This window comes from Alligator mississippiensis, chromosome 12 (assembly GCF_030867095.1).
Source record: "Alligator mississippiensis isolate rAllMis1 chromosome 12, rAllMis1, whole genome shotgun sequence".
Taxonomy (NCBI): domain Eukaryota; kingdom Metazoa; phylum Chordata; order Crocodylia; family Alligatoridae; genus Alligator; species Alligator mississippiensis.
In genome coordinates, this window is record NC_081835.1 from 59,989,193 (window position 1) to 60,006,254 (window position 17,062).

The 17,062-nt window shown below is 41.0% G+C and overlaps 1 protein-coding gene across 1 annotated transcript in view; it reads right to left on the reverse strand.

Annotated features, from left to right (window-relative positions):
- MED27 (mediator complex subunit 27) overlaps window positions 1-17,062 on the reverse strand; it is a 145,985-nt gene that overhangs the window by 21,536 nt on the left and 107,387 nt on the right. Inside the window, exon 5 of the mRNA XM_014603826.3 lies at window positions 4,804-4,911. Coding sequence (XP_014459312.1) covers window positions 4,804-4,911 — 108 coding nt within the window. The remainder of the gene's footprint in view (window positions 1-4,803; window positions 4,912-17,062) is intronic.

A 17,062-nucleotide genomic window follows, 5' to 3' on the forward strand; every position in this document is an offset into this window, starting at 1 on the left:
CGATGCTACATTATCATGAGCTCAACAGGTTCTGAATATGTATCTGGCACGAAGACTAAAGAGCAGAAAAAGTAATAAATGTCATACAGACCCAATGCTATCCAAGCTTAAAAATAAAAACCATATGCAGGCATCTTAAATGGCTGCCCACCCTTCCCCGTGAAAACGGAGGAATAAGACAAAGGCGTACTAAAGATTGCATTGTTACAGGTCTATTATTCCTCAACTTTTCACTTTCAATCAAGACACACATTTGTAACTAAAAAACTGCTGAAAGCACAATTTCAGGGCATCCTCTGAATGTGAATTAAACTGGGGCTTTTTTTCCCAGTGCCCCTCTCTCCCCACCCACCCCCGGCATAAGTAACAAGAGGCCATTTTCTGAAGGTCGTCTGAACGATTTCAAAGGCGATAACAAATCAAAATGTTCCCTGCATCTAATATCAAACAGGTCTGGTGCCAACACTTATTAGAGGAATCGGATTCAACCCCCCCTCCCTTCACCCAAACACACACACATCCAGCTTTGAAGTGGAAAGAATGCAGGGATCAGAAATTACCCGAGAGACAGTTCTGGCTGTCTTTGAAGCTTTCCTTTGATACTACTACTTCTTTTCCTCTCTTACGCTAGGAGGCTAAAAGCTGCCTTTTCTTATTGATATGGGGTAATTAATGAAGCCATAGCATTAACATAACCCAAGTTTCTTAACATGGTAATTCAACTGAGACATTTATGTTTCTTTAGTTAGGGCTAACGGATGCAAAATTATGAATTTGGCCAGGTGGGGACGTTAAGCCCCCACGGCAAATGTGCCATGTCATGGGTCTTGTTAGTTCCTGTACTTACAGAAAAGTGGCGTGTCATCATGCCAAGCAAATCTCAATGCAGTCTTGTGTTTATTAGCAGAATTAGGCTACTAATGGCTTAGTTTATGAAAAACCTGCCCTGCAAGGATGAGCTGCATGGATTTATTTGCTCAGAAATCTGAATGGCACTAGTAATAATTGCTTTCCATGTTTGGACTCCAGTGCAGAATAAGTATGTCCAAGTTTGAAATTAGGGGTGGCACAATGCCATCACTATAGCTACAGCTAATTAAAATGCCTCAGTATGTGGTGGATGCAACGGGCCAGCAAAGCGAGCTGAGGAAACTGCAGAATAATCAGAATATAGAATCTACTGTATGGCAAAGGCTGCCAGATCTCACTTATTTTTTTTATTTTCCTTTTGAAAAACAATGTCACCAAAAATGAATTGAGTTGTATAGTCAGGCAACCTGGCAAAGGCATGTTCTGCAGGTCTTGTGAATAATTCATAATATAAGTACAATCAAACTTGTATTAAACTTCCCCTGCACTTTTCAGAAATCTACCCATTCTTAATTTTTGGCCAGAAAGGAGGAATCTTAAAAAACCAAAACAGAAATAAAACAGTTTCAACCCATGCAAGGTTATGACCATCAGCTTCATCTATTTTTTCGTCTTCATTTTAAATTGGGTATGACTTCTTCTTGTCCATATAAAAATAGACTAGCTGCGGTAGAGGCCAATTCTTCGGAAGCTCTCGCAACTCTGCCAATGTACTTCCATAACAATCTCTAAAAACCTGACTATGCTGATCTCAGTTTTCTTGTGCAAATGCCAGACTTCAAAATAATGCCAAATAAATGGTTTAGCAATGTCCAGGAGAGACCACCACACTAACTGCATCTGTAATCTCAGCCGTGCCTGGCCCCCGGTTTTTAGAGTACCAACATGTATACCACTCCCCACAAATCTCTATTTTTGTTTTGTTCACATCTGCAGCCCAGAGGACCCTGACACCATTTTCCTTTTAAAAACCAAAACCACACAAAAGTTGGCTATGCCCCTATTCTACCTACAAGTCTCTCCCACTCCATTCTCTCCCTCTATCAACTACCAAATCTACCTTCACATACACTCCTCCAATTCCGACATCCTTTTCCTTGCTTGGCATATTCTTGTTAGGGGGCTAGTTTTATCTGAGTTGCCTCATCAGTCAGAAATTCCCTTCCTACTCTATTTCCTCCAAGACGCTTCCTTTCCACATTTTACTTTCGATGGTTATTGGATCTGCCTCCCAGAAGCACTAGCAGGATTAAGTGAATACTGTCTGTAAAGCAATTTGGCCCAGTTCAAACTTCCCTCTCTATTCAGCTTATGATAAAGATAGAAGCGCAGGAACTGCTACACCACCTAAAACCACTTAGTTGAGAGTTTTTGCTTCTGACTGTGAATATCATATGCATCCTAGCAATATACAAGAAATTCTAAACCAGACAATTATGAAGTAACCTACTCATTAGGATAATATCTCCCAAACACCCAGTGAGATCCTGAACGTTAACAACTCCCTTTCTCTGTCTTTTATGCAAAAAACATGTTGTTATCTGAACTCTTTATAAGCTTTTCCTTTCGCTTCTATTCCTCTGCGTCTCTTCCAAATGCTGCTTTTCTCAGCTCAGGCTGGGAATTGAAAAACTCGAGTAGCACTGCAAAACCTCACTCAAGTGCTTTATCCAAAGTGTCTGCTGAAAAGGAATTGGAATCCACTGTGATAGCAATTGACTATAATCACTTGTTCCCAGCAGGCCCAATAAGTAAAGTGAATCATTGCAAAACTACAACCCCACTCTTCCTCACCAATTACCAATGTAGTTAATTAGGGAACAAGAAGGAGCCCCCTGTTTATCGATCTACGTTCCAGTTGGCTCAAATAACAAGCTACATATTTATTCTCCGCTTCGCACCAAATCTAGTCCTGATTTAAGTGGATAAAATGTGATGGAGTTGTGCCTCTTTATACCTGCAATAAAATTTGGACCTGAGTCTAAGATTGATAAAGATCTGGGGTGGCCCACTGGAACGGTATGTGCATCGCCATGCAAATGACACAGATCCACTCAGATGAGGTTCTTTGGGTGATCCACTCAGCCTCTTCACTGCAGGACTTTACAGAGCCTGGGAGTTAGCATGATATACAACTCTTGAGACTTAACACTGACCTAACCAACCACCCAACGCTGGGCCCCCTGTTTCATGAATAACCTTTATCAGTTTGCTTTTAACTAAATGGGGTATTACTATATTTCAAGGGAGCTTCAGACAAAATATACCACACACCTGAATGCCACATGATATAAGAACTCATCATCAAGCTCTATCAGTGCTTTAAGGAGAGTAAGAGTATCATTTTTCTTTGCGAGACAAACTTTTGAAGCTCAAGAAGTCAGGTTTTTTTCAGTAACATTCAGAAGCTCTCTCTTGCTCCATGGTGTATAATAGAGACATTTTTGTTCCATATGTGTAGTTACATCTGATTTGCATTATTAAGCAGGCAGGTTTTAAAAAAATACCAGGCAATTCTTGTTTTTCTATTTCCCTCTTTTTGTTTCCCCCAGAGGGAAAATTTCTCACCTGGAAAATGAAGTTGTACTTCTCTTCAGTAAATCAGCTCCTAACCTCTTCTGTGGAAAAGAGGATCAAACTCAGAGCTAGTGAACCTAGGGTCAGTTCGTAACGTGCTGCTGTATGTTAAAACAGTTATCTCTTTTGAAAGAAAAAAACCCCATCTCCTCATTATAACATGGCCTATGGGTGCTGAGTACTCATCTACATATAATGAACTTTGTATTTTAATAGGATTCATAATAAGAAGAGAAAGCTCCAGAGAAAATGTGAAAGGCAAAGGTGCTTAGTACTTGTTACTGGCAAAGAGCGAGTCCTAGCGGGTATCTCAACAAGAGAGCCCATTCCACTCGGAGGAGAGAAACCAACTGAGCTGAAGGCTGTCAGGTCCCATTACCATCTTCTGATGCTCTACAGAGAGCCATATGGAGCGTATGCAGTCAAAAGAAATTAGGGGGTTCAAGCAGGGTGAATTCTTCATAAAGCAAATCACTCATGGAAACAGGTTACCCTTCCTTTAATAGCTGCTGTTCAAGACGCACTATTTCCAACAAACAACTTACTGAGGACGACCAATGATTTCATTGCCGAGCTTATCAAGTTGAGTGCAAAAACTAGCCCAAGATTTCCCAGTGGTTCTCAAAAAAGAGAAATGCTGAACCCTGGGCTATTGATGAGCTGGTACACTGACAAAAATATTCCCTTAGTAGACACTATTAATGAGGCAACAGGGGTCTAAGGTGATAAATTAGAAATTCAAGCAGGGGCATCAAGGCTCAGAGAAAAATCAGATGTTTGGGTATGAAAATTCTGAGCAAAGTGTGTTAAATTTAAAGTGAAATGCTTTACGCGTTTCATCAAAAATTAAATGCTTTCATTTTCTAAACGAAATCCTTGTATTTTCCCAAGCAGGAAGCAACTGTGGCCACCTGAAACCCAAGATCCTGCTCCTGCCTTTGTTTCAAGGTCATTTGCATCATCACAGAACCTCACAGGAGGCGGGAGGCTTCATACCAGCTATGAACTGACTGCCCGGAGGAGTTTTCCATCTATTGACTCCTCTGTGAAATCCTATGAAATATGAACTTGCATTTCTACCCAGGAGAACTTTTACAATCTTTTCTCCAATGCCTGATGAAGGGTGTTTGTGCACGAAAGCTTGCAATTAAAGATTATTCTTGCAAAAACCTTGTTGATCTAAAAGATATCATTTCTACTACAAGTCCTTACACAACGTCAGCACAGATACTTGGGATGGCTTCATGTTAGCACACACACTTGTGATGGGATTCTTCTTTTTTTTGACATGCTTAAAAAAAAAAAAGACATCACAGAAGCATAAATTTTAAACTGCTGGAAATGAGAAGAACGTACCTTGCCATCTTCGGTGTAGACGTTTTCATTATATCCTTTTACTATTGTCCGGTCAATGAAGAGACTCCGCATCACCACAATCACTTTTAGCACTTTTCCTAGGGTAACCTGTCAATTATAGGATAACAAAACCAAAATTGAAAGAGAGCTGGTGATGTTGGCATTCACAAGGTCATGGAGTTAACAGCTTATGTTGTTAAAATTTCAGTTTGCAACACTTTTCTGAAAGACTAAAATAAACATCTAAAAGACTGTGAGTGTGAGGAAGAGGCAGATTAAAAGACACGGAATAAACAGTGTCATTCATTTGTGACTAAAAAATGTATGAATTCATGACATTCACTAGTGCAGACAGGGCACTGTCAAGCAACTCTCTCCCACTTACCTTAACAAAACAATTCAATGATATGTCAAAAATAATGAGCAAATGTTATTATTTTCAACATATTTTCTATGCCTTATGCCTTCAACATTACTGCATTCTTAGAAAAATACTTTGGGAAAAAAAAAGCAATTAGACTTTGCTCACACTGCCCTTGAAATACATGTTATGGGTCTGAAGCAAAACATTTTCACACAAATAAAAATGTAAAGCCTGAAAGCTGTTCAAAAAAGGGGAAGAAGTTACAGTGGGAAGAAGCTGGAGTTACAAAACAGAGTAAAGTAGTATTTTCAATGGTTTCTCATTTACTCTTGTAAGGGGTCAAAGTGAAGAGAGTAAAACTGGCATCAAGGGAAACAGGCAGAGGCTGGCTGAGTATAGAAACAAAAATAATCCTAAATTATATTATTGACAAAATACAATTAAGAAGGCATTTTAATATAAAAATCAATTTGCATTTCAAAGATTAATTTGCATTTCAAGATTGTTAACAAGATACATGTCTAACATGGATTTTTGTCTTTGTGCTTTGTTACACATACAGCCTTACAGAGTTTTCCCTCCACCATAAAAAACCACAGAAGCCAGAACTGGAAAACACCTGTTGGTTTATTTAAATCCATCTCCCTGCAAGTGGAGGACAGCTTTCTATTATATTTTCCAGCATTTTGTCCAGTCACGATTAAAGCATACTAGAGGGACTGTGCTTCTACTGCAAACCTCAACAGACAATTTCACAGATGTTAGGGGCTGGGAGGGACCTTACAGATCATGGGGTCCAGCCCCCTCTACGTGGGCAGGAAAGACTGCTGGGGTCAGGTGATCCCAGCAAATGGGTATCAAGAGGTTTTTTGAAGATCGCCAGGGTGGGTGACTGTACCACTTCTGGGGGAAGCCTGCTTCAGACCCTCAGTGCTTGGCTTGTAAAGAAGTTTTTCCTCATGTCTAGCCTGAAGCCATCTTCAGTCAGCTTGTGCCTATTATTTCTTGTCCTTCCCTGGGGGCCCTTGGTGAATAGATGCTCCCCCAAACCCGGATGTACGCCCCTGATATACTTATAGGCTGCATCCAACCCGCCCCCCCCCACCCCCCCCCGAGTCTTTTCTTCTCCAGGCTGAACAGTCCCAAGTCCCTCAGCCTCTCCTCATACGTCTTGGTCTCCAGACCTCTAATCATGCGTGTGGCCCTCCTCTGGACTTGTATCAAGCTTCTCCGCATCCTTCTTGAAGTGCGGACACACTACTCCAGCTGCAGTCTCACCAAGGCCTAGTAAAGTGGGAGGATGACATCCTTTGCCTTGCTCGAGATGCTTTGGTGAACGCATGCTAGCGTTTGGTTAGCTCTGCCAGCTACGGCATCGCATTGGTGGCTCATGTTCATTTTGTTGTCAATCGTGACACCCAGGTCTCATTCGGTTGTGTTGCTAGCAAGCACAGCACTGCCACGCCTGTAAGTGTGTTGTGGGTTATTTCTCCCCACTCTCCTTACTCTACAGAACGCTGCTGGGGGAAGATCAGTCACAAATGCCTGACCCAAACACATTCTTCTGCTTGAAACAAGGTCACCTAGAAAGACCCTCTTCAGGGTCAGAGCCCTGGACCTTCGGAGGACTATACTGAGGTCCCAAAGAGAATCAGGGTCTCTAACTTGCATGTAAACGTGCAACAGCTCACTGTGAAAATCTGAGGCAGTGATGTAAGAACATCTCGAGCACAACTGCACAGTGGAATGACTAGAGGAAACTGCTGTTAAGCAGACTTCAAAACCTGCTGAAGGAAAGTGTAATAAGAGATAAGGACCTTCAGCACTGCTCCCTGCACTGGGTTGGACTGTCCATATTGGGAACTTGCTGTCTTCCTGCCCCATAAGGATTTCTTGATGTGTTGGGTTCTCTCCATGGTACTGAAACAGCTGAAAGCATGGCTCTTAGGTGCAGTGAGGCTGGAGTTTCATCAGTAGGTCTCAACTGGGGTGCCTTGAGACCCTATCAAGGATACATGGTGCCAGAGCTGATGCTGTCACCACTGCAGTCACATCAAACTGCCCTGTTCACCTCTGTTTCCAAGACGTGCCCAAAGAGCCAGTTACTCCTACTTGTAGATGCTTCCTGCTCTGACTACAAAAGTGTCTCCTGGAAACAGGGGTATAGGTTGTAACCACATTGGTCTAAGGACATAGGCAGACAAGATTCTCAGGATAAACCTGATATCTTTTATTAGACCAACTCAAATAGTTGGAAAAATTCTTCTTTGCAAGCTTCCAGGTACGCATACTCCTGGAAACAGGTATGCAGGACAGTTCCACCTCAGGGCACCATTGCAGCAGCCTGGAGATAAAGCAGGGAAGCGGAAACTTTGAACAGTGGTTCTCAACTGGAGTGCCGCCAAATTCAGAGATGTTAAGAAGGGGAGCCTGGAGCCTAAAATGGTTGAGAACCACCAATCTAGGTGGTGAACCTGGCTGTGGTGCTATGAATCAAGCTCCAAGAGGAATGGGAATTAAATAGGTGGTTGATTAGCAAATGTGTAGCACGCCTGTTATGAAAGTGCCTCAACCAGTTAACAGTTGAGAACAATCATAGGTTTTTCTCATTCGATCTCGACTATTCCCATGAGGATCAGGTGATTCTGTGTAAAGAAGAAAAGCATCTGATAACAATCCTATGTTCACATCCCCTCTGGAATAAAACTCCTGGCACTCAGAGCTGCTACTGGTGGTGAACAGGTCTATCACTGAGGGGCATCAGCTCTGTGATGCACACTGGCAACTATCACCGTTGCCATCACAAACCGAGTCCACAAGATTGTTGCAAACTCCAGGAGGTGAACAGCCATTGAGCTTATTCTACATGAGTGACACAATGTCCACAACTTAATCACTTCCAGAGAAATGTGGGATGAGTGTATATCTCCCCATTTGTTTGTGTAGTACATCACAGACAAGCTGTTCCTCAGGCTCTGCCCAGTAGGTTTTTGGAGAACGCATCAGAAGGCCTAACAGCTTCAAACACCAAAAACAATTAAATTGAGTCTGGGAACAAGTCCCTTGGATCTTGCAGGCAGTCCAAGTAGCCCCCCACCCCAACCTGTCCTGATATAACTGGCATTAAAATCATAGTCCAGGAAGGAAATGAAAATGGTATCCTTCAACCTACATTTTTGGATTCCAGCCGCTACTTCTATTCTGTGAAGACTTGAGGTTGCACTATGACATTTTCATTCACTTAGTCTCTCAGCAGGACATAGACTAACGTGAGCCACAGCTGCAGGATTGCAAGTCTGGCAAGTACTGTCATGTATGTGCCTATTAATATATATGGCTTAGCAGCTCAAATGTGACCCAGGGCTTAGCAGTCCCCATCAAGTCCATACTGTGAAGAGTCAGGTTTGATTACATCTTGTATACTAAAAAATGCAGCCAACTCAAAACATCTCTAAGAGGGTAAGAGAGAGAAGAGGGCATCAGAAAGTATGGAAGGACAGAGGTGGCATATTATAAGCTTGCTACCATAGGTAGATTCATATCTACTGTAAAAAAGAACGAAGATTCAACACAGCACTGGTGACTGTGATCAACCAGAAGAGCTTACCTTCTTTATTGTAGTCAATTCATCTACAGTTGAGTTACTTCCCTTGAGTTCACGCAGATGAAGGGAAAGTGTATGATGACCACTGTACAATGACCTAAGTTGCCGTGTGTACTCTGCTACTGATCTCTTTTACGTGTGACATGGAAGAAATCTGTGGGGCTGGGCAATTCAGAACTGGGCAGGCAAAACAACAGCTTAAAGCTGCTATCACTTCACAACACCCTGGACTGCTTTAGGTCTATTAATGGTACAGTGTAAAATCTTACCCTTGATGCACGTCCTTTAAATTTACTTGTGGATTTTTGTTCCTTTCTCTATTACTCACACTACTTTGCATAGCCATTACATATTTAGCTTTTAATACTCTCCTAAATCAAACCCTTTAATCCCTGATCATTTTTGTTGCTCTTCTCTGAACTCCCTCCAGCTTGTTAATATCTTTGTGGTAACAAGATGCCAAGAACTAAATGCAATACTCCTTCCTCTTCCGTGAATAAATACCAAGAATGCCACCTTTTAATACCATCAGTCTCCACAGGCTTATGCAGTTCAGAATCTCAATTTGGCTCCAGAAAACTTGTTTCCACTATGGGAACAAAGGAAACCAATATCATGCTGCCAAGTGTGCAGTAAAATATTTAAACCTAATACATTAAGAAAACCCGTAAACAAATGCACTGTAATTTTAAAAATCAAAATATTAAAGACTGTGGATAAATTGGAAAGATCACAAGCCTATTTTTGATTTGTCTTGTTTACAAAATAATAAATGGCAGCTTTTATTTTCATTTACTATTACAGTAGGCAATCATATTAAAGGACTTCATTAAATAATCATTAAATAATCCCGGAGATTCCCAACACACATGCTACTTTGCATTTATATTATTTGCCTAAAAATCATTGACATATTTTGATTTTCTAAAAACACTGAGTAGATATTGAAGACGTTAAAAGAGAGTTTCTCTAGGCAAATGAATTGTGAATTTAAGTTTATATGGATAGGTATTAGTAAAAGTTGCCTTTTGTGGAAACTCTTAAGTTTTATAAATAATCCATTAAAAAGTAAGAGTCAACCTGATTGCTGTTAATATTATATGTGAAAATTTTTATTTTGTCAACAGTGAGAAGCTATGCAAAGACTGTATAAAAGTTCATTTTTGCAAGGGATGTTTCTAGGAGGCTAATCGCATATTTTCTTCACACACAGACACACTGACATCTACACACAATCTTATATCTAAACAAATCAGAATGGCTCTTATCAATCACATACACTTTAGACAGGCAATACACTGCAATGTGATATGTTGTAATGGTATGAGATTGGAGCTGTTATCCTTCTCACAAGTAAAATAAGCCATGATTGAGCGGTGCAAGGCATTCTAAAAAAACTGCAGATAAAACCTTTAAAACCACCATCATGCCTCTTGGATATGTCACCAGCCTGGAGTTTTTAAATTGTATTAAGAGTACTATTGTACCCGTCTACCAAGTGCATTAGTTACCATGAAAATCATTGTGCAAAATTCAGAAAAAGAAATAAAACGAATACATAGAAAACTCTTATAAAATGAACCAAAATAGCTTTCCTACATCTAAGCACATAGAGACTTTTCATTCCAGTGTCACTGGCTCTTCCAAGACTAGAAGAGCTCAGTCCCCATTCCGCATACTCCCATCTCCTGATTTCCAACAGCTTAAAGTTATCATGTCTAGCCCAAAGGGTCACTATATGGCAGACTTCAGTTGTGGTCCAACAGATCACCCGATGCAGAGCAATAAAACACTACCAGCTCTAACAGAGGGAGTAATTTGATAGTACTACTTGGAGCACCAGCAGTGCAAGTCTCTTCCCCTGGAGGTCAAGCTCCACTTTGCCAATCCCTCTTTAATGAACATTAAATGTGCCCTCTGACCTCTGCAGATAACAATCAAACAGGATGACTTCCCTGCGCAGAACAGCTACCTTTCCATTGCATTAAAAGGGAAAAAATGTTGCTTTCTTAAAGTCAACTTTTCCCATTAAATTTCAACTTCATCTGTCGATACCCTGTTAGACAGCACTTGGCTTTTTAATATTTTGCCTGTAGGATATGTGCCAACTTGCCCTTGATGTAGAAAATTTTAATTCAAATCAATACATGTACAAGGTCACTTTAAAATTCAATTAATATGAATGGAAAAATATGCCTCATAGTTCTGAGAGCTGAAAATGGAACAGTTGCAAGTTAAACACTCATGCGGCTCCTTGTTTCGGTTTGTGTCTACTAACAATGCTGTTTTAACTTGCTTCTAAGTACTACAGAGCAAATCTGCCAGTTGGGATATTCATAATGCCCTTGCTTAGTGTCACAGGCAGCTCCCAGAGAAGGTGGTCGTCCTAAGAACACAAAATTCACTGAAAACTGCAACACTCTTGTGAGCTTTATGGAAAAAGATGTGTAAAATAAAAATCCTCTGGTAAAATCCTAGATTTAACAATGTTTTACCTACCACTAACAGAACTCTCCAAGTGCACATGATGAACGTTTCATGCAAAGAATGGGGGACGTATACAGAAAGTAATCTGAATCTGTTGGGCTTTTTTTTCTTTTTTTAAGACTCCTATAAGATTATAAGATTCTCACTGTTAGAAAAGAAAATGAATACAGCGTTAGCTCCTCTCCAAACTGGATGCATCTACACAAGACATTTCCTGTGCAGTTGAGTAATTAGCTGCGCAGTAAATGTCTCAGCGTCTACATGCGTGCCCCTATTGAGCTGGAGTAAACTAATTTACTCTGCAGCAGGATAGTACTTGTCAATACAAGCACTATCCTGCTGCAGAGTTAAAAAAAAAAAATCTGGAGCAGTGCACATGTAGACACTGTCCCAGCTGGCTAGGGCATGAGGGTGCTTTAATGTGGGGGCTGCTTGCCAGCTAGCCCCATGCTGAAGCTCCCTCGTGCCCCAGGCAGCGCCTCCGCAGCACAATGAGCTGGGGGGAGCAGGCTGACCCCCAGGGCCCCCTGCCAGCCGGGGCTGCTCTGCTCAGGCTCCATGCTCTGCTCCAGAGTTAATTGCTCCCAGGCACATGTTCAAACGGCGCACCCAGGAGCAATTAACTCCAAAGCAATAAGCTCCACAGTTTATTCAGGCACCGTAATTGCCTATGAAGATGTGCCCACTGGTTAACACTTAAGTAAACGGTTTAAATTCTGTTTGGAGAAAATTTCTTTGAATTTCCCTTCTAACCTTGCCTCTCCGTTGAAGGTTATGCCAAACTAGTGGGCTCTGAAAGACACTAGCTGAATGGTGCAATAAACATCCTTTCTTAGTGTTATTTTGCATTTTATATAAAGAGAGAGGTTGCTAAAGGCAGCAAGCTCCAATACTCTGCAGGAAAATTCCCAAAGCTCCATATTTCCTCTCAGCGTCCCAGGGAATCCTCACCCGATTTGAAATGCAGATGCTCTGCAATGCAGAGCTAAACTGGCAAAAAACATTATGTTCAGTTAACTCGGAGACCTCGTGGCTAATGCCAAAAGGAGTGTGAATTTATATGTGCATGTGCGTGCTTTTGTTCACTTCATGAGAGAGTAATGCATCAGCAAATTAAAAGCATAACCAATTCGGGTACACTTGCCAGCAAAAGGCCAGCCACCTGCTCCTTGCAAAATAGCCAGACCTAGACTTTTTATCAGTTGCATCTTACTAATCAGCAGAACAACGGAAAATCATAACACATGTGCATTAAAAATAAAAGTAGTAGAAAGGAAGAGGCGTTCAACTAGTCGCTTTCTCCCTCCGCTTCTCCCCCTCTCTCTCTCATCTGCGGCTGGTATGAATGCTGCGCTTTCTTCTACGTGCTCATTATTCTTTAATGATGCCTATTTGTAAATAGCAAGATAGGATGCAATTAAGCCATTAGAGGCTAAACAAACAAACATGCTAATTAGGTGCTTTACAAGGATTTTTTTCTTACATGGGGGCTGGAATTTACCTTTCATTAATCTAACCTAATTGCAATAGTGCACGTTAAAAAGTCAACATAAATTAAGGACTTTAAATGATTTCCCCATATTAAGGATGAGCTGGTGATCTTTTCCCTGGATAACAAGGCATATTCCGTTAATAAGGAGAACAAACTGGCAAACAATATTGCTAAAAGGTTAGAAGACAGATTTTGCCAGTGGGCCAGTTACATTTATGGTATAATTATCTGAGTCCAATGGAAGATTAATTTGCTACTAAAGACTTAATGATTTCCTAGACTTTTTTTATTCTAAACTTTAATTTTCTAGTAATGTTACAAAGGATAAGGATATCTAATTTATATCAACAGACGACAAGCTCTACTGATGTGTGCTGAGATGGATTTGTGGCCCTCTCTATGGATAAATCCAGTCCAAAAGGAACTGAAGGAGAGTGTACTCATCTCCAGTCCGCCATCACCAATCTCCGCTCCATTTTGTCCCCCTTTATCAAGAGGCACCTCTTCATCTTATCAAATCTTTCCAAAAAGCAGCAACACGCTCTTTTTGTTCGGCCCAACATATCTGCTTATAAACTTTGCTGGCTCCACACCAGTTCTTCCCCCAACATATAATTCAACTTCCTCTCTCAACTTGTGGCTCCTATCCTAAGACGACAGTCAAGAACCAGCAGCAGTCAGGGCAGTCATGACATGGTGTTCAAGAGAAAAAAGGGTTTGAGATTGGCCCTTCTCGGTCTAAACCTAGCAAAACACCCTCTGCTCCAGTCACCCAGATTAACGCTGGAAATCGCCCAGTCTCCAACATATCAAACACCTAGCGATTAAACACTGCCCTCGTAAAGACATCTGGTCATTAAATTGGTTGCTTAGAGACCATGCAAGTATAATGTAAGTACAAGAGGTATTTACAACAGTCACCTATAAAACTTGCTAATTTTGATTTATAACAAGAGATGAAGGAATACATAAATAAGGATGAAATGTTAAAGAGTGGTTCTCAACCATTTTAGACTGGAGGAATCCCTCAGACTTGAGAAACGACTTGGAAAATGCCAGCACTTAGTGCCGACTTGTTTTTTGATTACAGAAAAATAGAACAATTCTTCCATCGCAAAGAACTCAAGACGACCACAGCAGATCAGAACGTTTTTGACACTATGGATTCCTATCTGAAATTTCGAGGTGCATCTGTTTAACATTTTTGCATACATACCTAACAGTGCTAACATTGCGTAGCACCCCACAGCACCCTTGAAAGGACAGGCTCCTAGAGTGCCATGGCACTCGGGTTGAGAATCACTGATCTAAAGCAACTACAAGATTTTTAAAGAACACTTACTTCGATTAGCACTTTAGAGAAAAGGGATTATTTGTAAAATGAAAAAGCAACCAGTATTAAAACTGTTCCAGTCAAGGATGACATAACCAATTGAGTGCAACTTAGCAGATAAATATACTACAGGAAAAATGAATGCTTAAATGATCTGAGGATTAGAGTCTATAGAAAAAATTCAGTCAATGGCTTTTTTGTCAAATAATAAAACCACAATATCTTGGCTCTCAATAGAAAGCAGCATCAATCTTTACTAAAGAACCCATGCTACGTATACTACATATAAAACCAAAAACTGGACTGAAAAAATTATTCCATCTTAGTGAACAGATGTCTAGCCCATTTGCAATTAATACGACCCACTTCCATACAATCAGGCTGCTTAAAATGCCTGGAACAGGATTTAAAAATTGAAATGCAAATTCATCTGATTTTAATGAGAATAAATGGAAGCTATATACAAATCTGCCTCCTTCCTGAGCATAAAGAATGAAAGTGGGAAAGAGTAGGTAAATTCTAGCTAACCCTGTAAATATATACAGTTAATTTATAATAAAAAAGGTTGTTGATAACACAATGTGGGGAAAAAAAAAGAAAAACATGGTGGCTGAAATGAGCTTTGTTTTGGCAGAAAACACCTTCCAAAATTAGAATTTAGTTATACAAAACCATGCTTCCGAAGCAACATAAATTAAAAATCTTCCAGTATTTTTAAACATACTTTCCCCAGGGCTTATACATATTGTAGTGCTCTTTTTATATACATTTACAACACTAGAAAGTAGTCTCTGGAAGCCTCATGGAAGCCAAGCTCTATTTCTGACTCTAGCAATAATAATCTGTTGCACAACTATGGACAAGTCATAGCTACTCTGCACCCCATCTGTAAAATACGCCCTTTGTAATGCCTGAATATAAAAGTGCTACTATATATAGATACTATTAAAATCTCATGCTGAATAATCTTCTGAATTTTGACAATGGTAAGTACATGGACTAAAACAACCACACTATCAAAAGATGTCATTAGAGACAGTGTTGTGTATCCCGGGTCCCAGCAGGTTAACCAGTAAAAGGAATAAAAAGACCAAAGCATTTGATTAATTAAGGCACCTTGTGTTCTTACTGTGCTAGGGGAAGTTTATCTGTTTGCTGTCCCAATGCAAATACTTCATGCAACTCCTGGAACTTGAACAACAAAATCAAAGAAAAACCTTAAGGATTCTTTTGCTCATTCTGCTGCTACAGCAAATTAATTTTGCATGCCACTTTTATTAAAGCTGATATAAACGGGATGTTTATCTTCTTTCATGCACAGATGCGATTAAAAGATTAATTGAAAAATCAATAGCGTAGATTGGGATTAAAACAGCACACTGAAAAGCCTGCTTTTAAAATTGGTTGAGGATTTCATGTGGCTCTGAAAGGTTTCTATTATTTATGCATTTGGTCTATGCAGTGTAAAAGTCCAGACTAAGGAGACAATTGCTGTGCATACATCTAAAACCCGGAAAATTTCTACTGTCTGCAGAAAGCAGCAGCCACACAGGACTGCATGTAGAAGCTTTCAGAAACAATCTTTATGCTCTTGGGAATGGTTTAGTTTTTCTTTTTGTTCCTGGTTGCAGCTTCTTTGGAAAGATGCAACCTGTACAGGGAGAGCCAAACTTCCTATGAAGGATGCTAGAAGGGAAGAGCAAGCCCACTGCTCTAATCTTTGTTTACCAGCAAACACCTTTCAAGTAAGAACCATCACTTTTGGGATGCCGAATGAGTTGTGGATTGTAGTAGTCCCACATGCACTAGTTAAGGTTGAAAAACCATTCGTTCATAACTTTCTGAAGCAGTTGCCTAATGGGCTGAAACTTTCCCTACTAACATCCTCTCCTTTAGGCCATTTATTGGGAAAGGCTGAGTAAACCTCTTCAGCCATTCTGAAGCTAGTAAGTGGTCTAGCAAACGCGCATTTTCCCACTTGTGAAACAGTCAGAACTATTATTTTCCCTGCAAAGATGGTTAAGAATAATTAAGCGTTAGAACTTCAAAATGACACCCAAAGAGACCTTAATAAGCAGAACATATGCTACTAGGTGTGAAATAAAAACATATGAACAGCAACGCAAAGGATCGTCTTCTTCGTGAGAATTTTCTGCACAGGGGGCTGCATGTGCAATTGTCTTGCCTTTGAATATTCAAGCTAGGGGGACAAAAATCATATCCTCACTGCAAACCAAACAGGAGGTTGGAGTCCCAGACCAGAGGATGGTCTCTCAGTCTCTGCACCTACCTTCTCCTAAGGTGCCGAGAAGCATAATTCCAGGAGTGTCCCCTGAAGCCGCCAGGAAAGAGTCCCCAATGCACAGGGTTAACTTTACCCTACCTGAGGAAGCTTGCCATCTCCACCTCCCTCCACCTGCCAGCGTTTCCAACTCAGTGTATCCCCTCCGTGGCCACCTTTGCACTGTTTTTGTCCCTTCCACTTGCCGTGGTACAATCTAGCTCGATTTTTAAAACTGAGGGTCACACTACTTTGGGCATTCTTGCTATATTTATCTATCTTGCCAGTACCCTCATAAATAAGCCTATAGATCCCACCAGGAAACTGAATCATGAGATCAGGTGTTGGATGCCCCACAAGCGAAATAAGATGACCCACCAACCTCCACCTCAAAAAGCTTCCAAATGAACAGAGGTTTTCATCCTTTTTGGGTCTGCGTACCCCTGGCGGCCGGTTGAGAGGGAAGCAGTCCCCAGCGGATGGTCGACAAACAGGGGCTCCCCCAGCGGGCGGTTGATGAGCAGGTGGGGGGGGCCCCCCAGCAGCCAACCAGCAGTGGAAGAAGTGCCAGTGGGGGAACCCCCCGCACCTACACCAGGTTGAAGAGCCCTGCGATACCCCTACGTGTACACCTGGTTGAAAACCCCTACAGAAGAGCCTTTTTAACATGATGCAAGACCGGAAGTTAACCAAACAGT